This window comes from Zonotrichia leucophrys, chromosome 5 (assembly GCF_028769735.1).
Source record: "Zonotrichia leucophrys gambelii isolate GWCS_2022_RI chromosome 5, RI_Zleu_2.0, whole genome shotgun sequence".
Taxonomy (NCBI): Eukaryota; Metazoa; Chordata; class Aves; order Passeriformes; family Passerellidae; genus Zonotrichia; species Zonotrichia leucophrys.
Window position 1 is genome coordinate 23,614,592 of NC_088175.1, and position 25,383 is coordinate 23,639,974.

General features: G+C 33.4%; 1 protein-coding gene across 3 annotated transcripts in view; it reads left to right on the top strand.

Annotated features, from left to right (window-relative positions):
* The window catches only part of NOVA1 (NOVA alternative splicing regulator 1), a 139,295-nt gene that overhangs the window by 109,686 nt on the left and 4,226 nt on the right, over nucleotides 1–25,383 (top strand). For 2 of the 3 annotated variants that reach the window (XM_064716071.1, XM_064716074.1), the window contains one exon: nucleotides 3,882–3,953. The exons of the other annotated variant lie outside the window; for it this stretch is intronic. In XM_064716071.1, the coding sequence (XP_064572141.1) occupies nucleotides 3,882–3,953 (72 nt within the window). The remainder of the gene's footprint in view (nucleotides 1–3,881; nucleotides 3,954–25,383) is intronic. 3 annotated transcript variants of the gene reach the window in all.

Sequence of the window (25,383 nt, forward strand, 5' to 3'; positions counted from 1 at the left end):
GCTGTAAATACAGTCACCTTCACATTTAAATTATGTTCTTTCTATGCTTTCATGTCTGTAAACCTGTTTCAAATAATATTTTCTGCCTTTTCTTTCTAGTCCTAAATATATAAATATACTAGTAAGTACTGAGAGTTAATTGTCTCAGTACAATTTTAATATTTATTACCCATGGTGTAAGTAAGTGTTGAAGTTTCTGTAGTGTAAAAATGTGTATAAGGGTGTCATAGTAATCCAAAGAGGACTCAGAGACCTTTTGAAACACCATGCAGATGGACTGTATGTAATCATTATTGCCATGGTGCAGCTATATCTTAACTTTATTAATCAAAAAATATCAAGAATGGAAGTGTGATGATTTGACCATATTTCTGCACACCCTTTAGTGTATTGTACTCCCTGAGAGAAGTCTCTCACAGTATAGTCAGTGCTTGGGCACAAAGTAGTAGTATTTTCTTGGACTTTCTGAAGATGCTACACCTCAAATATGATTAAAACAGAATTTTATTTCTAAAATTAGGCTCCTTTTAAAATATTTAAAATCTGTTTTCTCAAATACATGTTCTAGAAGGGTAAAGTCAGAACAAAAATACTGTAACCTGTAACTCATTATTGTATTATAGGTAGTAGGAAAGGTAATAGTATTTAAGAAAACAGAGAACTTTAATTTCATCATGGCTTAGATTATACTATTCAAGAAACACCTTAAAAAACACTCTGCAAGTTTTAGAAGTGGTGTGTGGTAGAAATTCTAACTTTTTTTTCTATAACATCAGTAGTCAACCTGCAATTTCAGGAAATCCTCAATTACTGTATGGAAGTAGCAGATTCAAAAATTGAAATTTGTAATGTAAATTCATCTTACAATTTCTAACCTGTTTATACATCTCATTGTCAGAAACCTAACTTCTAAATTTGAGTGCTTGCCTAATGCAAAAGATTTGCCAATTTTAAAGCATTCTGTGCTGCATAATAAGTCAGAATATTGATCTCAATCCAACTTTCTAATTTAAGGAGCAATTTTGCTGAAAAGTTTCTGCAAAGCAATTGAGACTGTATTATATTTAACAGCCAGTGAAAATTCAATACAAACTCCAAATGCCTGTTTCTGGTGGGGGCTTTTTAAATGTTTGAAAAATCACTCTGTGTTATTTTGATATGAGAAAAATAAATAGGTGTATCTTCAGAATTATATGGAAGCTTGAAAAGACACTAATTCTTACAAAACAGAGTCAATTATTTTATATATATATATGTGTATGTGTGTGTATATACATATACATAAAACTAAAAGTAGTTATGTCAGTAGACAGTGTAAGAGAGATCAAGCCTCAAATACAAACAACCTGATACACAAAGGAAAAAAGCACCAAAAAAACAAGACAAAAAAAAATTATTTTCAGTATTTAGCTTTTTTTTTAATAAGAGGGACTTCTCATAGTCGATTCTTGTTCATTAATACAGTCTTTGCTTTTAAATTTATTAATCTATTTTTCCATTGTATTTTAAGCAGGCTTTTGCTCAAACAAATAATGAAATGCTTCTACGTAGTAGATGTTATAGTTCAACAGCCACCTGAAATGATTATCATCACTCCTTTTTTCATCACGGCTATATATTTTTGTGCTTTAGGAAGATTGATATTAATTGAAAATTGAGATGTTTCCAGTTTCTTAAATCATCTGTGGTATCAGTGATTGTCATTATCCAGTGTTGAAGTGTTCTACATATTTCCCTATAAATCCTCTAGTTAAGTTTGATAACAACTGTGAAGAACCAACTATTTTTCCTTTTAATAAGCAACCTAGCATACCAAAACAACATACAGTACCATATGTGCTGGTTAACTGTGGTGTTGACAACACAAATTATCAGTTTTCTGAAACATTTTAGTCAAGATATATTAGAATTTCTTTTTTTCTTTTGGAGATTTCAGGATGGAAGTTTGATACTTAGCTATAATAAAGAAAACCTATTGGGACAATAAACAATTCTCCATTCTTTTTGGTTGGGAATTTTGTTTTGTTTTGGGTATTTTTTTTTTGTATTTTTTTCCTATTTTGCCTTAAATGATAAAAATCAGTTCATTGCAATTTCAGAGTTTGGTAAGAGAAGTACTGCATCATCTCACTAAATCAGAAGTATAATTCTATACCTGAACAAGCTTAGCTGTGTACCACTGTGGAAGCAGACACATCTTTCGCTAAATAATTTTAGCCCCTCACAAATGGACCCCTCATGATGGTCCCATGTTTGGTACATAAAGACATGGGAGAATCCTTTATAATTGCTTTGATTTTTACAATCTGGGGTGCCTGCTGAGCAACAGCAGTTTGCCAACTACATATTTTTTATAAGGTCCTATACATGATAGTATTTTCTACATAACCATTGTGAAGGAGTCCCAGTTGATGCTTAAACTGTTTTTATTTTTTTTTATTGCTTTACAATGAGTAACAAGTTGGAAGCACAAAATAGAGATCTGTTTCTTAAGGTTTTATTTTTCCTGTTTTGACTGCCTGTTTATGTACAAACTATGAAAAATGGATCTTCATACTGTTTTAACATACATCTAAAATATTTGTGTGTGCATATGTACAAGCCCATATTTTGCTAATACACAACTTTATGCATTCACAGTGTCCCAGCTTTCTCATATGCATTAAGAGTTTTAGTGCAAAAGTATGTATACCTATTTTATGAGGGACTGTCAATGATTGTAAGTAACAGAAATGCTGAAAGTGTGAAATTTTGCTTTATTTATTTCTAAGTAGTTTTGGTTAGTAATTATATGAGCATATGATAAATTCCATTGTATAGCACTTTAACACTTATTTCTTGACATAAAAATAGTGTAATTTTTGATATATTATAATATTTATATATTGCAAAGATGTCACAAAGATGCTTTGAATAAGTATTGTATGTTATGTTTTGAAAATTGGAATTCTACTTTTTTACTACATTTATAAAAAGAATAGAAGAGTTTTTCTGTCACGATCTAATACTTTTAAGAGAAATGTGTATATAAAATTTTTAAACAGAGCAGTGCTTTTTTCATATGTTCAAGAATTAATGTTAAGCATATGTATATTATTTAGAAAAGATGATCAATAAATGTGACTCTTAATTCTTTTTTGTGTTTATTTTGAACACAGAAGTATAATAAGCTGTTGACCTTTGCTCAACTAAATGAACGTTTTTAAGACTAATCATAAATATTTTGTAGTTATTTGTTATGAAGGTATTAGTTGCATGTTCATCCATCATGAGATTGATGCTTACATTTTTTCACCTGCTTCTAGATTTAAAAAGATCAATGAATATTTTAGCAGTTAGAATATAGCCAGAAACGCGGTAGCTTCAGCGTAACTGTTGTAAGGTATGGAATACAGTTTGCTGGCTATAAGTCCTTTCTGTACAATGGTGCTTTATAAAGTGCCAGAGTAAATGTCTCTTAACTTCTTTCAGACATTGGCCCTGTTTGTTCATAGACTGATAACTGTTTCTAGTGTGCTCATTGAACTTGCTGGAATTTTTGTTTACTTATAGTCTTCATTTTCCCCAAGAGGAGGAGAGAGGAAAGAATATATTCCTCATGTGGGCAGCATATTTTTGAGTATTTATGTGAGTTCACCATCTTGATTTCAAGTCATGAATTTGTTTTTACATGCATAAGCATGCATATTTACATGCATTATTTATCCAATTGACTTTAAATTCCATTAAGTTCCAATGAGTAGGAGAAAGATTTTTGTCTTAGGCATTTTTTATTTCTTTTAATTTTCTAGTTATGTTATTTTGTTGGTTTATTTATTTTTTTAACTGTTCAGTCTAAGGCTTGTAAAGGTTGATTTGCTCCTGAACTGCTTTGTTCCCAGACATTGCCATCTTCCCCAACTACCACCAAGTCCTCTCCATCTGATCCCATGACCACCTCCAGAGCCAATCAGGTACAGTATCATCCTACCATCTACACCATACTTTTCACGGGTGACAGCTTGCAAACTGGAGAAAAAGATATGGTGGGTTAAGGATTTATTCGTTCATTCACATATATACACCCATAACCATAGATATCTAACTCTTGTTAGAAATTGGTAAAGTAAATGGAAAGTATTTTGCTTCTTTCAATTTATTTTGGTGGGCTTTGTTAAAATCTCGGATGAAAGCAAAGTATCTTTTAAAATAGTTGGGTTGCTTTTTTTTCCCATTTGTTAAATTGCAAGGATACAAAACTGGTGTGTTTGTAGACAGAGTAACTCTTGGTTTATATATGTTTGTGTATATATGCACACACGTATTTACTTCCTTGATCAGTTTTAAATTATAATAGAATTACCCCTAAACCCATGCTTAAATAGCTGGAATTCAACCCAGCAATGGCAAACAGACTTCTTTATTGCAGAATTTTGAAATGTGTCTGTGGACAGTAACATAGGGGCATTATTTAAATAAAAAGTATTTTAAATGAAAATTTATTGATGAAGAATGAAGTAAAATTAAATCTCTCTGAAAATTTTCTAAACACATCTAAGTAAGTTTAATTCATATTGTATTTTTAAATGCATAACTGTCCTTTTAGCAGCATGTCAATTCTACTAATTTATTTTTATTTTAACTGGAAAAGTCCATGTCCAGTTGATTGTGTTCACAAATTATTATATTATCTTCATCTTCCCTATAAAAACTGTAAAAAATTGCTGCATACCATGCTTTTTAGAACTTCTTCATGCTTAAAAATACCTTATTTATTTTGATGTACTGCTAAATTTAATGTACTTTGTGTTCGAATAATGTAAGTATTTAGTATATGCTAAGAGTTCCCACAGTCTGTTTCAGTTAGCTGAATGTTGCTATTAGATCTTGCATAAATAACATCAAATATGAGAAAAGTTTACTTCACAAGCTAATTTTCCCTGAAAGTTAACACTGTTATTAATTACTAATTCTCTGATATTTTTTGAACTGCTTAGAACTTGCTGGTGCATGAACAGACAATTTCACAAGAACAGAAGCATATTAAACATTATACCTTTGATCAACACATGACATTTATTGAAGGGGGTGTCAAATACAGAAAGTAATAGAATTTAGGAAGAAATTGTATAGATAGAGAAACTAATAAGAAAAATATAGGTTGTGATATCCTTGACTTCAACTTGAAAGCCTTCTTCATCAGCCTGCTTCCATTCCAGCAACAGTTACTTGGCTCCATCATCATTAAATGACAAAGATGAAATCTTTGCCAACACCTAGGGATGTTTTATTATGAGCTCTGTTCAGCTTTTATTCTCTCTCTCTTAATTTTAGTATTTTGTTTATTTTAATGAGAAGGTTTTGAAAATGAGTGTAGGGGTTGTTTTTTTACAGGTTCTTACTATCTTTTCTTTCACACTTTTTTTAATTATAAGTATATCCTGATGATCATTATTTAGAGAAAAAGGAAGAGGTGCTTTTATTTACAGGATATACAATTTGAGCATATTAATTAGCATAAGAGAAGCACCTACTTTGCATCTCTTCTGTGAATTTTATATTATTAGAATTATAGTGTAGTGTATAAACTTTAAATGACCTTTTGATAGCTAAAAATACGTATGCTTATAGAAAGTTTTTCTATGAGAATATTGTCAAGTAATGTAGCTAAATTCACAAGCCAAATGACATGTATGCTTTGTGTCCTGTCTGTATTCCAAATTACATATTTTAATGCATTTTATTCATAACCTGTGTTCAATTCAGTTTTCATACAAGTAATCAAGACCTTTTTTGAACAGCATCAGAACTGTATATATGAAGAAGAGTAATGAGTTCCTTAATTGACTTTTGGAACTGCTTTTATTATTAACTATTGAAACTTGTACAGGTTTATGATTATTTTATCCCTTCTCGTATTTTCTAGTGATTTCTAGCCATTCCAGCAAGAAGCACAAAGCACATGATAAGGCAATTAAGGCCTTTCTGTTCATTCTGGTGATAAGTGACATCACTGGCAATTGTTCCCAGGCTGTAGTGGTGATTAGCATTCAGCACCAGGGTATCCACAAGTATCTGCACTGCGGCTGTCACATGGAAATAGGTTCCAACACAATCACCTCAAACCTGTCTGCAGCCACATGAACACCCATCAGGAGAGTATGAGAGAACAATAGTAAATGTTTGTTTTGATATATGGCTGTTTAAGATGGCTCTCAGTAGAAAAATAACCATTCAGGTATGAATTTTCTCACAAGATGGTATATTATGATAACACGAGAGAGCTTAGTTAACTGGACAGATGTCAGGAAAGTCATTGTTAAGATGTAAGATGAATTCACAGCACGCTCTGTTGTGTGCATAAGGTAGCATATTAGGTTTAAGATCATTCCATTTTATGTAATGTTTTACTCATGAGAAGATGATATTTTATGTTAAAGATTAGAAAGGTGATTAAGCAAACTTTAAACAATACTTCATGCTGGGTTGCTGTTGAAGTGAGATTTTTAAGCTGGGTTGGAGGACTCCCCCATAAGTCACTGCGATTAGAGAATTGTCGAGTCTGTGCTTTGATGAGAACAGCTGATGTGAGCCTTGTGCTACACAAGCATGTCAGTTGTGTTCCCCTGACAGAGTTTGAACAATTTCTAGACACGCTTTTTAATACAAGAGGAAAATAGCACTGCCAACAGAGGTCAGAGGAAGCTAGGCAGGAAATCTGGCTTGTATTAGATCTTCCTTTTAATGACTCACTTTGCCTCCATTCAGATGAGGTCATAACTCCTTTGTATGGCAGTTTCAGCTTTTGATGAATTGTTTTTGGAAAAATCCAGTGTTCGTGAACTACTTGTTTTATGATTCTCAAGGAGAGGATAGTCTCTGAAAATGCCTTATCTAGTGGAAGAGAAGTTTCTTTAGAGCTGTCATGTTTTGCATTTTACTGAGTTGCCTTGAGTGCAATAGAAACCTCTTCACTGGAAACACAAATGTGTTTCTCTTCAGTTCTTTGTTCCAGGAAGTTATACATCTGCCAGTATTATTCTTGTAAATGTCTTGTTTTTTCAGTGGGACTTCCTTGGACCTTCATTCACATTAAAAATCCATACTCTGCAAAGTTCTCAAGGAAGAAGGAACCAAAGAGGCGATAGAATTAGAGGCAGTAGAATGTCCAATAACTTTTTTTCCCCCTCCTGTCTGCCTATTGCTGAAACTAACTCAATCTTTCTATACTTTTAGACTAAAATCTTCTGTGTTACACCCTCACGAGCTTGGTGAGCTCTGTTTATAGCCAAACACTGATAGACATATAGCTACCATGGTGAAACTGTTCTGCTGATGCCCCTGGTGCTGGCAGAATATAGCTTTACTTTTATTTACCAGGAGGAGGAAATCAATTTCACTTCTCCAAAGTACACTTCAAGAGGTAATTTCATCTCTAAAGTGATAAATAATTCACTAAACATCATATAGAACATGCTTGCTTTTCCTCTGTAGAACCCAGTAAAGGTACAAGTTTTAATTGTTTTAACAATTGACTTTAGATAGACTAGTATTTCTGTAATTAAACTGTTTACATATTTTTATTCATTCACAAGATTATTTTTTTCTTTTTATCTGCCTGTGTAACTGATGTTACTCTTAATTTTAGAGGGAGAAACACACAAATCTAAGTTTTTATTTCTCCTTTGCCTATTTGATGTATCCCTGTAAAGGACACTTGCATGTATCCTTCTCCAGTCTTCCTTTTCTCCATGAGATTGGTACCACTGCTGACCTTTGCTACTGGCTTAAGAGAATAAAAGGGCCAAAACACACATTCATACTTATTAGTGAGTCAGGAGAGTGATGGGTAGGAGACCTTTTTCCTTGCCTTACAATTTAGATAGGCTTAAGCTTAGCAGTAAAATAGGATTTATCATAGCAAACTTTGAGTCATTAACTTACTATATAAACCTTTTATTTTTGCTTTTTTAAAAGCACTATTTTTTCCCATGGAATTTTTATTTTACACAATTATACCTTCATTTTGGCTGCTTTGTTATTGCAAAATATGCAAAACCTGAAAATTTTATCATTTAGTACCATGTAATATAAATTTTTTAGAGTGCAGATAGGTATAGATTTTGTTCATTCAGTCCTCAGGTTTGCTTTTTTTGTTTCAGCATTTCTTTCTCATCTTGTTGCTGCAATATCTGTAATAAATAATACTTTTTAACATTTTCACATGATGGGACTGTGCCAGGGTTCTTGGAACTGCGTGTACTCAGCAGGTAGAGCACAAGCATATGGCTATTAAAATCTTGGTATTTGGAATTTGTGCTCTTGGCTTACATTGCCCCTTTATTTTATGCAAAGTCTATAGCTTGCAGTGTGATATAATAGTGCACATATAACTAGAGACTGGGAGATTGGTGCACCCCATCTCCCTCTCTGACTTTAAAGAACCACCCTATCCCTGTTTGTAAAATGGCTTGCAGAAGTTTCATCTTTTTATTCCTCACAGAAAGGTAGAATCTGAAAATAAAGGCAGTCTGTAACATGCTGAAAACTTTTAAAGGGTTGATGAACTCATATTTGACATATAATTTCTTGTGGTAGGTGGAGGGAGAAATAGCAAAGAAACCTTTGTTTCAGTCTTCTGTTATCATTAAGACATGGATTTTTAAAATATGTATAATAACCAGCTTCAAATGATACTTTTTTATCAGTACTTTAATCTTAATGCACAAATACTGAGTTTTAAAGATGATCCCAGGACACTCCATAGCCATTGTAGGTCAGTGAGATATTATCTCAGTTTGCCTTTGAACTTTGATATGAGGCTTATTTAAGATATAGCGTCTTGGATATTTTAACTGTAATATTAATCTATTTTTTTTTCCTTGATTTTAATGTCAATTTTTAGGGTAGTGTTGAGAAAATCTGTTTTCTTTTGAGGTCTTCCACATATTGACTAATGCTGGATGGATCACTTGATCTTTCCAAATCTCAGTACTGTGTATTAAAGATCAAAGTCAATATAAAATTATTTACCATTCTTAAAAAAGTTGCTGTAGAATTAAAAATCTGATATAACTTTCATTGGACTACTAAGAATATTTGCTATGGTAATTCTCTGAGATAACAATTTGATCTCTTGTCAGCCAGTGTGATTCATCACTGATAAATGTGACCATTTCATTTACATCCAGATGATGCTGTCAGTGTTCTACAACACAAACCTAATATTCTCTTTGAAAGAGACTTTATCTAATAGACAGTGTTTTATATGGACCATAACTAAAGTATTTAGTGAACCAGCTTTATTTTTAGTTTAATAAGACAGAGTTCCTTTTTTGATTACAAGGTGACTATGGCACACTGTGGATAGCACATAATAAATAATGTTTGAGACCATATATCTTGAAAGGCTAGGAAGAATTACTCTCCTGTTCACGTGAGAGGATTCCAGTAGAGGTTCCACTGGTTTAGATGTAACCTTTCCTGCTTCTATACAGCTGGAATCCTTCATTTTATGTCTAAATTCTAAGCAGAAGTAACCTACCCTCCATGTACTAACTGTAGACTTTCTTCTCGTCCTCGTTTTAATGCATTACTTTTAATATATTTCTTTTGTCCTTTAACCATTTCTCCAGCATTTTCCAGTATCTGAGCTCAGTGCTTGTTTGCATTGTTTCCTTAGGATATACATTTAAATATATAAAATTTTTAAACAATTTAAAAAATCTTATATGCAAAACAGTTTGGGGATTTTACTGTTCTTATTGTCTCTTTCAATTTTTCCCCTTGGGACAAGTATGTAGGTAATAATTTGGGTTCATATTCCATACTCATTTCCTTTTTTCTTTCCCCCTTCACAACAATTATAGGGGTCACTGTTTACTGTTCCTGTCTTAAATGTAGGAGAAATGTCAGGAACTTTCCTGAGAAATGGGGAAATATGTAGATTCTCACTGCTAAGTCTCTGAAAACTATTGGCATGTCATTCATAGGATGTCATAAATGACCTGCCAGTTTCAGTCCTGTAAGTAAAAATGTGATTCCTTGTTTGTGTATTTTGTTTGAATTATATGCTTGATAATAATTAGAATCACTTAGTTTGCTGTTTCATCCCCCCTTTGAAAAGATATATGTTCTCAGTGTAATGAGCAGAATTACTATTCCCTTCTATTAAAATGGATAAATGTCTTAAATCAATACTTCCTCATGCTTTAAGCTCTACCTGGTTGTTAGATTTTTTGGTTGTTTTTCCCCCATAGATAAAAATCCAAAGGTAAAAAACAAAACAAAGCCCCCACATATAAAAGCAAAGCTTATTAAAAAAAAGAGAAGGTCTTTGTTTATGAAGACTTAGATGATTTAGAAAACATAAAAATCTTAGTGTGACTTTATGAAGCCTGCTTTTGATTCAGATAATCTATTTTTAAATCATTATTGCTTCAGTTAAGATGCTGAGGTCATTACTGTTTAAAGTACACTTATGACTTTCATGGGATTTATTCACTTTAAAATATTTTGTAGTGAACATGTAAAATGATAATGCTTTTTTTGATTGAATGCATTCTGTTTAGACTGCTAGGGTTATTATCATCTTGTTTAAGTTGTTCAAGAATGCAAAAAGTCCCTCACTTAATTTAAGATGTCCTTTCATTTATGAATATTTGTAGATATGATATATAGGTTTTGGTATTTTTCCATGTCCCCATACAAAGAGAAGGTCCTATCTGCTTAGGAAAAAGGATCATTAAACATAGAAAATTTGGAGACTACACATTTTTTCTCTTTGTCAAAATATGATAAATGTTTCCAAATGCCCTTTGCCAAAGGGTGTTTAATTTCTTCATGTTCTGTGTTCCTTTTTAAGTATAATTCTTTTATCAATACTAAATTAAAATGAATAGCGTGGTTTAAAATTCCAAATAATATCCATGTTCACATCCCAAATAAGCTAAAGTGATATAACCAAGATTAGCTGAGACTTTGAGTTCTTAATACTCAAGTTTAGTATGGTAGATATACTGTTTCATTCAAAGCTGCTGTTGGGTGAAAAATCCAGCCATATTCTCAGGTGCACAGGCAAGGAGTCACTGAGTGCCTTCTTCTCTGTTTGAACAACCCAGAGAAAACAGAAGAGCAGAGCAATTTCCAGAATGCAAATCTGGATGACTGTATTGCTGTTTCTCTGCTGCATAATCAGTCAGATGAAGGTTTGACTCCAAGTTTTCAATTATTTGGAATTTAATTTAGTGGCTTTTAAGGAGTTCAGAATTTATATGATTAAGGGAGAATGTGGGAAGAAACACTGAGTCTGTAGACCTTACTGTTACACCAGGACAGATCCTTTACAGCAGACTGTCATGTAGAAAAGGCAATACCATGTTTTTCTGTCAGGTGTTAGTTGAGTGAGGCCTGATTAGGCCTGGCCCTAGAAGATCCTCCTTGTTAGTTGATTGGGTTTTTTCTGCTACCTGAAATATTTTCATTTTCACAAGCTGTTTGCTAGGCTAGGCAGACTGCTAGATGCATTGTCAGTCCTCTGCATGCTTTGAGAACTCATCAGACAGTGAGAAGTCACAGAAAGATGTGAGACAAACCTACCAATCATGGTAGGTCTCTGCCTGATTTGAGTGAAAATTGAGTGTTCTTTGTATACAAATCATGGAAGCAGGTTGATGAATTACACTATAGAGAATAAGATGTTGAAGGTTTTTCCTTTTCCAGAGGTTAGCTGCAGCTGTTGGGAACTTTGTCTGACACATTGCAGCCTAGATTTCAAATAGTCTATATCAAAACAGTATGTAACTGCATCTTATTCAGTAGTATTATCCCCTAGTTTTGGGCTTGTAGATATTTTCACATTTATTGATTTTGGGTTTGGTTTTGGATGTTTGGATTGGGTTGGTTAGTTGGTTAATTGTTTGGATTTTTTTTCCTGAGAGCAAGTTGGACCTCCTGCAAATAATAGCAGATATTAAGAGGCATGGTTTGCAAATAGTGGATCAATTGGACTGTTGTCCCTCTAAGTCTAAAGGTTCACTGGTCTGTGACCTGCCAGTGATTTACATTTGAATCTTTGCAGCCTTGAAGAGTATTAGTCTGGGGTACAGAGGGTCTGCTGCCTCTTTCATCTTCTGTTTTCCCCTGCTTCTCAAATGGCACCTTAGTGAATGCAGCCTTAGAGATCAAAGTATTGCTGGACTATTTCCCCCCACCCCTTACATTATCAAACAATAACACACATGATAAATTACTCATTCAAGTGAACTTACTACCTGTGATTTGGATGGGGTTAGAAAAATATGTTTGGGATTTTTTATTTCTTTAAAGCTTCTGGAAGCCTGCAAATGCACTGCAGTGTAAATTCTTCTTTCATATTTTTAGGTAGCACAGTACATGAGCTCAGTCTTCTCAGCTTTTTATGATTATCGTTATTGTCCACTTAACAAACTTAAAAATGCAATGAGAATTGATTGACTTTATTCTCTTAGTAGTAGTTGTAGTAATCGTGATAATAAATTAACAGCTGCCCCCTACCCATGAGATACTGAAATGCAGTCTCCTTGTGGGCTCTTTTAAAGTGTTGCAGTTAGGGAATTAAACTGGCTTATGAAAGAGATTAGACTATGATTAATGGCATTCTGTAGTAAAAAGTACTGAACCAAAATACAATACCTTAAAATCTGCAGACCTGTGCACATGTATAATTAAGTGATGCAGAAAAAAAGAGAAATCAAGTAAAAAGATAATCATTTCCTTGCAGAAAATTTGTTCATAAGAATAAATTTAAAATGTTTAATAAAACTGTAAATATAGTCCAGAACCAGTATTATCACATTGTTTTACAAACAGAAGGAAATAACAGTTGTTTGTTGAAGACATTTCACAGGTTGTATTTCACTTGTATGCCAGCAATTGAGGCTGTTTTATAGAAATTTCTGCTTTAATTATGTGATAAGTAATTAGATAATAGATGATACACATTACATTATTAGAAAAGACTGATTGGCTGTACCAAATGTGTTTGTGTACTCTGATGGTTGTCTTTACGCATCCAATTTCAAAGTAAATTGTAAGTTACACCTGCCTGGCATTAATAGGAACTCAGGTGAATCAGGGTAAGAAAAGGAGACTGCAGCTTTGTTAGGATGAAATTTATGTTTTGAAAACTGAATTTAAGTGATATTATAACAATTACTAATGCATTTATGCATTTATTTTACATATGCAAAGGATCACATTGAGTATTTGTTAAATAGAAAAAAGGGACAAATGTATTGTGAAATCAAAAAGGATTAGTAAATCTAATTTGATTGATTTCCTCACCTCCATCTTATTTTTGAGACAGCTCTTTCATTTTTTTTATTTTTTCTTTTCACATTTTCAGTATCTTTTCTCTAAAAATAAATTGTCAGCTTTTCGAGCAGAAGAATATGTATATATTGTGCATAGTAGTTGAGATCAGGGCAAGACTTACATGCAAATTATTTTTCATTGTATCCTTAACAGGAGACATTTAAACCAAATTTACTTAGATGCCGCCTTCAAATTTACTCTATGTATTCTTCCATGTTAATGCACACATAGTATTACACATTTGTAATATACATATAAAAACATGTAGTGTAAATGTGTAAATACAGCCATATTCATGCCCCACAGCCTTGGTTTTCATGAGGAGTAATTTTTTTCCCATGTGAACATTTATGTGAGATTACTGTCTCTGCAAAATTATGAATAGGTGCCAGTTATCTATATTCAAGTATTGCCTATACCTAGTGCTTGTCTATAGATAGTTTTCCTTAATGAAATTTTTCTCCCATTGTATGAGAAATATAACCCAGAACACAGATGTAGGGAAACAATATGGTTTGCGAATACATGGTTTAACAAGAAATATATGCAGTTTTCCGACAGAGCTGTGTATTTTTGATCTAAATCCAGGATCTTCCCATTTAACAAGGACTATGCAATTGTACCTTCACCTGTCTCTTGTAATTATAGAGAATTTTTAAAAGCTAAGTCGAGTTTGATAAGTGACCTAAGTTAGTTTGATAACTGACCTAAGTTATCTTGGTTAAATATATAGAACTACAAGTTTACAAGAGTTAAGCAAGAAGTAGATAGACTTATAAACTAAAGATATCAGTCAGCTGGGGTGAATGTTAACTTCTAAGCCAGCCAACCATAGCTTAGTTGCAGTTAATTATATATTTCCTGAGACCTACAGCTTGATTTTTACTTATTCTGTTTTCTGATCCTTCTTAGAGACATATTGTCAGGCTCTGAGAGGAAGGTTTTGAATTGAATTGTCAGAAGACTCTATTAGTATTAGAGAGCTATGGAGTCCTGTAGAATTGCTTATTAAATCTGGATACATCACAGAATCTCAAAATCAATTAGGTTGGACAAGATTTCTGTCATCATCAAGTCCAACCAGTGATGTAACACCACCTTGTCAACCAGACCTTGACACCAAGTGCCACCTGCAGTCATTTCTTGAATGCCTCCAGGGATAGTGACTGCACCACCTCCCTGGACTGTTCATTCCAATGTTTAGTTACCCTGTCTGTGAAGAAATTCCTTCTCATGTTCAGCCTGAACTTCCCCTGGCAAAGCGTGAGGCCATTTCCTCTTATCCTGTCCCCAGCTGCCTGGGAGAAGAGGCTGACCTCCCACCTCACTACAGCCCTCTTTCAGGGAGTTGTAGAGAGCAGTACGGTCTCCCCTGAGCCTCCTTTTCTCTGCGTTCCCTCAGCTGCTCCATGTGGGACTCACTCTCCAGACACTTCACCAGCTTTGTTGCCTTTCTATGGACATGCTCTTTCTTGAAGTGAGGGGCCTGGAACTGAGCACAATACTTGTGTGTGGCCACCTATCCATCCACCCATTAGGGAAACCACACTAAGAAAACTATGTCCTTTTTGTAATCAAAATTTCTAATAATTATTATTTTTCATGACCTAGAGAGACATGGTTATATAAATGTTTTCTGCTTAACTGTCCTCCCTTTCTTATTTGAAAACAATTTTCAAACAACATCTAGGAGAGTGTGCCTGAGAATTTCATTGAGTTCTTGCTACACAAAATCCCATTTTATTAGTTAAGGATTAATTAATACAGAAACAATTGAGCTTCTGCTGCTAGTTATCTAATGCCAAGGCAGGGGTTCAAAGTAACTGTAACCCTTGGTGATGTTAATTTGTTAGTTCATCTAGATGGACCAGGTGCATTTTGCAGGAGCCAGATTTCCCTCTGCGTCATCTTTATTCCACCATATTTATTTTGCACATATTGGTTGATGATAGAATAAATTTTATCTTTCACATTACACTAATTTTGTGATCTTGGAGTAAAAGTGTATGTGCAAAACTGTTGCCAGGTTATGCCAAGATGCACCATTAAAAATGCCCTGTTCAGTCTTTTCTCACTTCTACATGTGTAGCTTAATACAGACTGGCTATGGAAGATAGTTCTCAGACCAAAGTTACGTTATTTAGATTACATAATATTGTTAAGAGCAGAAATCTGATTTCCAAGAAAGGTTGGAGAGTCCCTTGAAATAATTTTGTAACAGAGTGTGGGTTTTGTTCCTAGATTTTGAAATGAGAACATCATTCATTTGTTCTGTGCATCAGGCTTATTTTTGACATGATTGCAGCTGGGAGATTCTAAGACATGATGGTCCTGGAAGGAAGTGGGGGCTACACTTATTGTGTCTGGAGAGAGTACAGATTTGTGCATGTCTTTGTACATGAGGGTTTTTTTCTTATTAGTTTTAAAATAAGCTGAATTGCAAAAATATGATTTAAAGAGGCACTTGTGAATGAGTAGCTTCTGTACTCTCTGCCTAAGCTGAAACTCTTCACTAGATACTCAGTGCAAGAGGACTGCTCCTACTTACAAGTAAATCAAGTATTAGGCATTCTTATATAGCAGCATATATTTATAGTACAGAACTGTGTGTGCATATAAAACTGTCTACAGTTGTGATATATATATTCAGATATTTGCTTAATTTATTTACTTTTCTGTATGTTTTTCTATTAAATCATATGTCTGTGGGAATGGTGAGAAGGTCCTTTTTTGTTTTTAGTTAGCATGTTTAAAATATTCCTCCTTTTAGAAGCTATTTGGCTCTACCATCTTATCATGTGTTTATATCTAAAGCAAAATGGATGTTTTCAGAAAAAAAACTCATAAGAAAAATTGTGTTTATAAAGTTTTTAGGAAAACATTTGATCATCAGCTTTCTGCCATTTTTCCTTTTTACTTTCTTTTTGTGAAAAAAATTATGAAGCTATACAGAGCTGTCTGTAGGGGAAAACAAGAATAAATATGCTCTTATTTTCATGGACCTGAGACATTAATAGCATTACCACAAGGATTTTAATTCTTGTGTGTCTCCCTTTCCATTCCATGGAGAACAGAGTAATTACCCCAGAATTTTAATTACAAATAGTGTAGGAGGGGACGTTAGGGTTTAGTATCATTATTTTATTTTATGGTCATGAAAACTCAAAGGTGTTCATTTAGACAAAACACATTCAGCTAGTTACACTTTCTTTTACCTCCTTCTTTCAAAATCTATAATTTTTTTCAATTCCACAGATTCTCACTTAAAACTGTAATTTGCAGAATATGATAACTGTGATAGCAAAATTGGGGACTATTTGTGAGCATGAAGATATTAAATATAGAGATAGTGTATTTTAAGAAAGGGACTGAAAACTGTCATATTTTCTGAGCACTTTACCTCCTTCCTTTGGGAGTTGCAAACTTGTTGATATGAGTAACCATAAAGTTCCTCTTGCTGATGATCAAACTCTCTCTTTTGGCCTCCCACAAAAGGATCACAAAGAGCTTTGAGCTAGAAAGAAATACCCCTCTTTTATATGGTCATAATAAATTCTTGCTTTCCATGCCATAGAATTGATATTGTTCTACTGATTCGCCTTGATTCCACATCCTTCATGAGAGGGGTCTCCTGCAGAGGATACATAGTTGATAACTTAAATTTCGTTCAGAATTGCCATATGATTCTTGTGAATTATTGTGATTTGTATCTTGTAGAAATCAACTGTGGCAAAGATCCTCTGAAATCAAACTAAAACTCTTAGCCTTCTTTTGTCCTGCCAGTTCTATAGATAGATTAGTTAATTTTAAAATGTGGTTTCCAGGGACTGATTTTCAGTATTCTTACCAGTAATGCTGAAAGATGATTTCATATTTGGATTTAAATCCAAAATTAATTTAGAAAATGTTTAACATGCTGTTAAAATAATGTGATCTGGCCAGCAATGTCAGAACATAAAAATCTCAATGTGTTTCTAATATCCAGGGTTGAGTTTTTCCAAGGTTTCAAGTTTTAGTCAGTTTAAATGAAAAGTGTTATTGACAGAGAAATGGCAAGCATTTCTATTGGCTGCCTCAGCACATTTCTATTGGCTGTTCTTTCCTCTGAACTTAATTAAATGACATAACTAATGCGTATAAATTTCTTCATTAACTCTTTCAGAAGAACGTAATTGTGTATTCTAGCCATATTTATCCAAGTTTATACTGAAAACTGGGCACTGTTGATAGCTGTGGTGCTTTGTAATGTTAACAGTGTTACTTCATCTTGAGAACTCATACTCCATTCAAAGGGCTATTTAAAAATACTGTTATTTTTTTCTTAGACTTGCAGGTACATGGCCATTAAAAAACATTTTAAAAAATTAAAATTAAAAAAAAGGAATTATCAGTCTCCCAGAAGTCAATGGAAAATTGATTCCTATGTTGCAGGCATAGGATAGAAAGCCATAGAATTTCTTCCAATGATTACTTTACATCAAATGCAAGTTTTCTAGTTAAAATATAGCATGTCATTCAGAGCAAGTTTATGGGTTTATAGCTATGTTTAGCTATATGTTTAGCTAGCAAGTTTAATGAGTTTATAGCTATGAGGAGCCAAACATCTATGGATCTGTGACTGGGAATGCATTAAAAAAAAGGGATGCACCCACTTTGCCTCTCTGTCTGTTAAGATTGATTACATTTTGAAACTGGAGTGGCTTTTATGAGTTCATAATTTAGATCCTGTCTAATGTAAAACAGTGTGAGTATTAGTGATACCATCAGTGAAGCATATTTAGTTTTAAAATAAAAGACATTATCTATATTTTATGTCAATTATTTTATATTGAGAAGAGTTTCTTTTAGCAATTCCAATAATGAAATCACATTATATAGTTTCTTTCAGTTAGAAGTATCCCAAATTGCTATACTTAATACTTCTGTAAATATTCATGCATTTTCTAAACCCCTCCTTGTCTCTGTGAAGTGTTGGCAGGTATTCATAGGATACCATGCAACAAATTATATAAGAAGCATGAAAAAAAGAGAAATCTTAGATGAGGGAGGGGAAAATTTGCTGATTTTAAAAAGAGAATAGGGTAACATTCGATCATCACTGAAGGATTTAGACAATACTGGACAGAACTGATAATATTCATGCTTTCTGTCTTTTTAAAAATGTTTCATCTGAACAATGGCACAGCCAATATGGATATCTAATTTTCTATGTATACTGCATTCTCTGCAACTGAGTGAAAATCTATTAATTTTTTCTCTTGTGTAATTTAGTATGTAACCGGCTCATTTTTTCTTTTTTTAATTATAAAATAGTGAAAAATATAAATGAAGCTTCTCAAAATGCATTACACTTCTTTGCAAATGTAATTTGAAGCTCATGAAACATTAATGTATTAAATATGGAATGTTGTTTTTATGCTACTGAGAAAAAAATTAGAAAAGTTAAGTTTCTTCTCTATGTTATTAAAACTATGTATCATAGAGAATTCATGGAGGAGTTGGTCTGCTCCATTCCCACAGTTTTGAATCATATTTTCTTGAGGGGTACTTATGAAACTATTCAGATTTTTATGTGTGCATATGAGAGTGTAAAATTTTAATAATAGTTTCTTCAGGACTACATAATGTTATAAAATCAGCCACCTGTATAACCAACATTGTTTTAGCAATTATTCTTTTGGTGTACACAACTTGGCTATGCACACATTCTGCTTTTGAGAGAAGCCTTTCTATTTATGAGTTAGAGCCTACACACATTGGTGACAGAAGGGCAACTAAAATAGGCAGCAGAGAATATTTTTCTTGTTTCTTTAAACATGATTTGCTAGTTTCTTGCTGTGAGAAATTTGCATTCCAAATTACATCTTTAGTTAAAAGCATGAAAGAAAAATCTTAATGTTCATACTTTAAAGTGGGCAGAATTGTAATTAGGTAGTTACTAAAAGAAGTGGGAGTGACTTTTTTAAGTGCCTCAAAGAGTCAAGGTTTAATATCAAATGCTAATTGAAAAATAGTATTGATTTAAGCCAAAAGAGCAATTTGTGCAAAACATCCTTACACAGTCTTATCTCTAGTAAATATTTCTCCTGCTTAGTTCTGACTTTCTAAGCCTTATGGTTTCAGATGTAAATTGTTCCCGAGTATTTAAGTTGAAGCTGGGTTTCTCTTGCATGATAGTTTTTGTGACTAAAATGAAATTAAAAATGCAACCTCAGCTGAGAGAGGAGGTCTAAGAACTGGAGAAAAATGAACACTTGTGATGAACAGTAGTGTCAGTATTAGACCAAAATCCTCCTGCAGTGTACCAGCAGATAAAACCAAACATCTTAGAATATCTATTTGCTATTTGTTCTGTCAGTTTTTTATATTTGTAATAATCTAGTCTGATTTGAGACAAAACTCAAAGTTGCAGTATTTTTTCAATGGATTAAGTTAACCTTGAATTGTCTTGAGAGGAACTGTAATTATGAGGTCAGAAATAACACAAAGAGGCAACATAGGGAAGTAGCAAAATTATATTCATCTTGGAATAATTGCAGGCAACATTTATGAAGGGAATACTACAAGTATATGTACTGCTTGTGATGAGAAGAAAATCATATTAACATAAACATGACTAGAAAAAGAAAAAGTGCATTATGTTGAGGAACAAAGTAGCAGCTAATCTCCTTCTGTAATCCATTGCACTTGTTCACACTATTTCAGTTCTAGACATTCTTTTGCAGAAAGAGACAAACTGAGTTGGAATGACATTTACAGAATTTAAACATGGTCGGTAAAGATGACAATTTATGGTCTAGGCTTATTTACCTGATGATCTAGCTAAATTTACAAATAATTACTTTGCTTTTTATGGACATGTGCCTATTTTTGTAAATAAGTATCAAGCGGATTATTAGAAATATGTCTCTAAAAGATGTCTCTGTTCTGTCTAAGAATTTTCTCTGAAGCTGAAATATATGGTCTGGAGCTTATCAACCAGGAATTTGTTCAGGAAACCTCTGAAAAAGTAAATTCATGTTTCAGCATGTGCATGAATCCAGTATGGAGTGCAGTCCAGAGATACTGAAAATATTGAGAGAAATTCCAGTAGCTCCCTTGAGGCTATGTATGTGCAATAAGTAGAGGTTTGCTGTGTAAGGCTGCTGTTGGAAGCTGAGCCCAAGTCAGACATGAGCAAACACCTGTCCAGAGCAGCCTTGCATGGCTGTGGGATGACTCATGACCCTTCAGTACCTTGTGCTGCCCTGAACTGGTGGTTCTTGCTGGCTGTGTAGCCAGGGGCTTCCCAGGAGCTGCCTGATAGAACAGAGCATGGCTGTGAATCCTAAGTGCATGCAGGCATCACCTTGCCTGTAATTAACTTAGTTGTCATTCTGCTTGATTTCAGAACTTCTCTCACATCCTCAGCTGATCCTGCTTTTCTCCCAGATTTTTGTTACAGTGCCACTTCACTTTAGGATGGATTGTATGGGAGCACTCACAAGCCTAGTGTAGCAGTGTGTTTATCTTGCCACACAAAAAAAAATCCTAGGTGACCCTATGCTTACTGACTGCTCTCTACGGGAATTGGTGTGTTCAGAACACCTTCTCACCAAGTCTAAGCCTGTAGTCATATGAGCAGCTAAAATAGCATGAAATTTTCAGATGTAGAATCCAGAGGCCAGAGGGAGTTTTAAAGAGTTTAAAACAATTGAGGAGCAAGAAGACAGAAAAGGAAAGAAAAAGATATGAAATAGAATGTATCAATTTACAGTTTTAAGGAAGTTCAGTTATTTGCTTTAGTGACTAATATGTAAAATTGTGACAAATTAGGATGAACTTGTTAGATTAGATGGAATCTTTTCTGTAAAGTGTTTTTCTCTTAAGAAAAAATAAACCAGTATTAGACAAGTAATTGAAAGATTTAATAGAAGGATAAAGAACAATTGTTACAAGAACTTCATGCAATGGGTTATAATTACACTGTTGAAAGTAAAAGAGGAAAAAGGAAACCTGAATAATAGATAAAAAAGATCCTTGGTTCATTAATCTCTGTGCAATCTCTTAGAACACTTCACAGAAGTGGAATAAATAGAGCTTGATGCATTTAAATATTTCTACTGTTGAATTACTTGGTTTGTTTTTTCCAAGTTTTGGTGCTATTTTGTATAATTAGTAGTATTTCTCTTCTGATGTAATTTAGTGTAGGCATGTGTCATGCCACCATGTGAAACTTGAAACTTAAAACCATGTTTTTCAACCTTCTTAACATACAGTTACTCTAATTGGTGTAACAGCCATATCAAGTGCTAATTCTTACTATCTAGCCTGCGTTTCATCCTTCCACTAAATTTATGAGTGTAGACCTTGTATTAGCAGGGTGGCATGTATGGTGTGAGTTTGTGATTGCCATCTCCCCAATTCTAGAGACTGTGAGAAGTGGTAATATAACCAGACAAAATATTGTCAGAGAGAAGGAGGGTAAAGAAATAAAGCAGTAGAAAAGTGAAAGGGCGGAATGGGTGAAACTTTGCTCTGGCTTGTTGGAGGTCTCTACATGAGAGGAGTGGGAATGAGAATTGGCAGGACATGGGTAGTAGTGCAGATTTGGTCATGGTTTGTCTTCCCAGGAAACTAGCATTTATTCATGGGCATTCATAGCTGCTCAGTGCAGATTATCTCACTGCAGCACTGGGGAGGATGCGAGTGGTAGAGCATAATCACCAAACATCTGGTAGATGATATAGATGCTAGTCTGTTCTAACTCAACTGAGCCAGGACTTTCAGTTTGGTAGATCAGAGGACTTGCAGGCAATTCTGACATGATATATGAATGCAGCGTGGGCTTATGCAAGTGGATTGTCAATAAATAGGAAAGGTTTAAGGAATTAGCTGATACAGGGTTTAGGAGTCTAGGATTTACATGAGCTACTCACGAGGTGAGTTAAAAGCAGTTTGAATTGTGTCTTTGGACACAGTGGTTGAGATCCCTAAGTACCAGGCCTCTTCCTCCAGAGTTGCATCAAATCTCTGCAGATTTCGTTGGGAACTGAGGGCAGCAAACTGCTCTCCAGTTGGAGCCCTTCTTAAAGCCCAGGTTTCTTTGACTTTTGTCAAGGCTTTTAAAAACACAGTCTTGTTTCACTGAAAATGTACACAGAGAAATTACTTTGTTTCTATTATATTTGTTATAGTTGGATGACTTTTGGGGGAAGAAGTATTATATTTTTTGAGCCTGATTTTGAACTTTCTTATGCTAATGGAAATAGGATGAGAGTGATGCCTGTTGAAGTAATTAATTTGCTTTTTGAGCAAGCAAATGCCATAACTGCAATCCTTAATTTTTATGAACCTTATTTGACATGAAATAAAGGTTGAGTTACTTTCCTTTTTTCTTCCTATAGCGTTTAAACAAAATAAATTACATGTGTTCCTATTTTTATGCATATGTAAGCATATGTTCATAATTGCTTTAGATAATCAATCTCCTTTTTGCAGCACAAGTTTGGATATAGCCAGGAGCATACACACAAACCTGGAAACTTAATCTTCCTGCGTAGTGAAAGATACCTTTATTGGATAGCTCAGAGCACTTATTTTGGGTAGCAGTTTCTCACTTCTGCATCCAAATCAGTTTCTGAACCTGTTATCTGTAAAAGGAAAATAAGTGCACTGTCCAATTTCCTGGACAGACAAAGAGTTATGTTCATGTAGGTAGCAAAACCAAATAGATAATATTTCATTTTTCATTTTCTGAATTGTTTTTTATCATTTTATACCTTTTAACCTGGTGACCGTATGGATTTTAGGCTTCGACAGTAAAGAAAAAAAAAACAACTTTGCATTATTTCTTTTCTACGGGCACCTAGACTGCTGATCTATCTAATATGTTAGATACTGTGTTATTATATAGCACAACCAATGTTTGGCATAAATACTTGATATTTCAATATACAAACAAGGGAAAGATTTAGTGACTAAAATAAATAGATAGAGATTTCCAAACTGGTAGCAAGATTAATATTCCTAATAAAAAAAAAATCCTAAATATATTTTGCTTTTAAAAATAATTATCTAAATTTTTAAATGAAATTTTAAATTAGCTGTCCGAAATACAAGAATGTTACAGCCAAATATCTCAAAATAATACAAATGTTGCTCTTTATTTCAAGAAGAGCAGGATTGCTTATGTTTTAAGTAAAATGAGTACAGATGCATTTATGTTTTGTTCAGACTGAATTTTCACTGGAATGTAATGTTTTTGTCCTAATATAAAATAGAGGCATATTGCCTAATTATTTAATGCATATATGTTTTTAAAAGATGTGCTGTATGTAAATTACATGAAATATTCACCATGGCAGGGGTTGTATTTGAAAGGGTATTTTTGGTATATTCCTAAATTAATACCATTTAAAAGAGTTGCCAATAAAAGAAACAATAGTCTGTTTCTAAACCAGATATTTAGAAAAGGGTATCTTTCTTTTTTGGTATATTCCTAAATTAATACCATTTAAAAGAGTTGCCAATAAAAGAAACAATAGTCTGTTTCTAAACCAGATATTTAGAAAAGGGTATCTTTCATAAATATAAAAGATATTTAGAAAGGTATCTATCAGGCAAACATATATTAATCCAGCACATGAAATTTTATGGGTTTTTTTCAAAATGCATCATAATTTTTATGTTGTTTGTAATGCTAAATACAAAACTATATCTGGGCAAGGTGGGAATGGGTGAGTAAGAAGAAGATAATTCTTTATCTCTCCTCTCTGATTAGTCAGATAATTTTGCCCAATAACTAGAGCTGTTAGTGGTAACCTAATGAGCATTTGTGTGTCAAGTGAGAAAAGTACCAGTTTCTCATTGTGAAAACCTTTCTTGTTGCATAGAGAAGAGTTCCTTTTTAATTTTGTGGCTGAATTATGCCATTGCTTTATTTTACTATGCCCATCCTTAAGAAAAATACCAACTATGTTAAAGTGACTTGGATTTTCATAGGTTGCATATGTAATTGTAACATTACAGGTGCAACAACACTGCCGTGGCATTAAATATCCTATTTACATCTGAAATCACGTGTATGGTTTTGAGAGTGTATTTTTGTACTTTCTTGTGTTTTTTAGGGTTTTTTTCACTTAAATTTACATAGGCACTTATGCCTGACTTGATCAGAACTATGCATATTGCTTATTGAAATCTCCCACAGAACCTGTTAGTGTGTCTTAAACCAGTGGAGGCGAGTAAATGTTTTCTGTAGCAAGCAGCACAAAACCATAATAATGAGACCTGTGCAGTGCTGCATAAAACAACCAAAACCAAAACTAACCCAAAACCTAGAACAAACAAGCGCGCCAGCCCCCTCAAAAAAAAAAAAAATAGCAAAAATCTGGACAATTCTTCAAGTTAGCAATTAGTTAATGTATTTTATATCTAGAACTGAAATATCTAGTCAAAACTGAGTTGTTTCATTCTTTTTATGATGGCAGTTCTTAAAAAGGTTACCTTAAAATTACCAAATACCTTGAGCTACATTTAAAATTACTAGGAGGTGTCCTGACTTAAAACTAAGCCTGCCTAAAAATATATATAAAACGTGTTATTATGTATTTAAGTGTATATACAGTGATTTTTTTTATAGGACTATTTAATATATAAATGGACAAAATTTTTTTTCAATACCCTACTTTCACATTGCCTTTAGAATAATTCAGCAGCTGATCATTTTTTATTTATTCTATAGAACGTGTTGTGCTTTGATGCCAATGAAATTCTGAATTAAAAATTATGCATATAATTTAAAACAATCCAGTGCAAAATACAGTATGATATATTATTTTTAATGTAAATATTGTGTAAGTGGAAAATATGAGTGTTTCTCAAGTTTCTAGTATGCTAGATTCTCAAAGACGTGGTTTTCATGCTAACACAACCATTGGAATTATCTAAGCTTTTTCTAGCTTTTAAAAACTTATTTGTAGGGCATGCATATTGGTTTGCAATTAGTTTGACTTTATAATGAGGCAGTAAAAAGAGACTATTACTAATAACATTTAGTTGTATTTTATA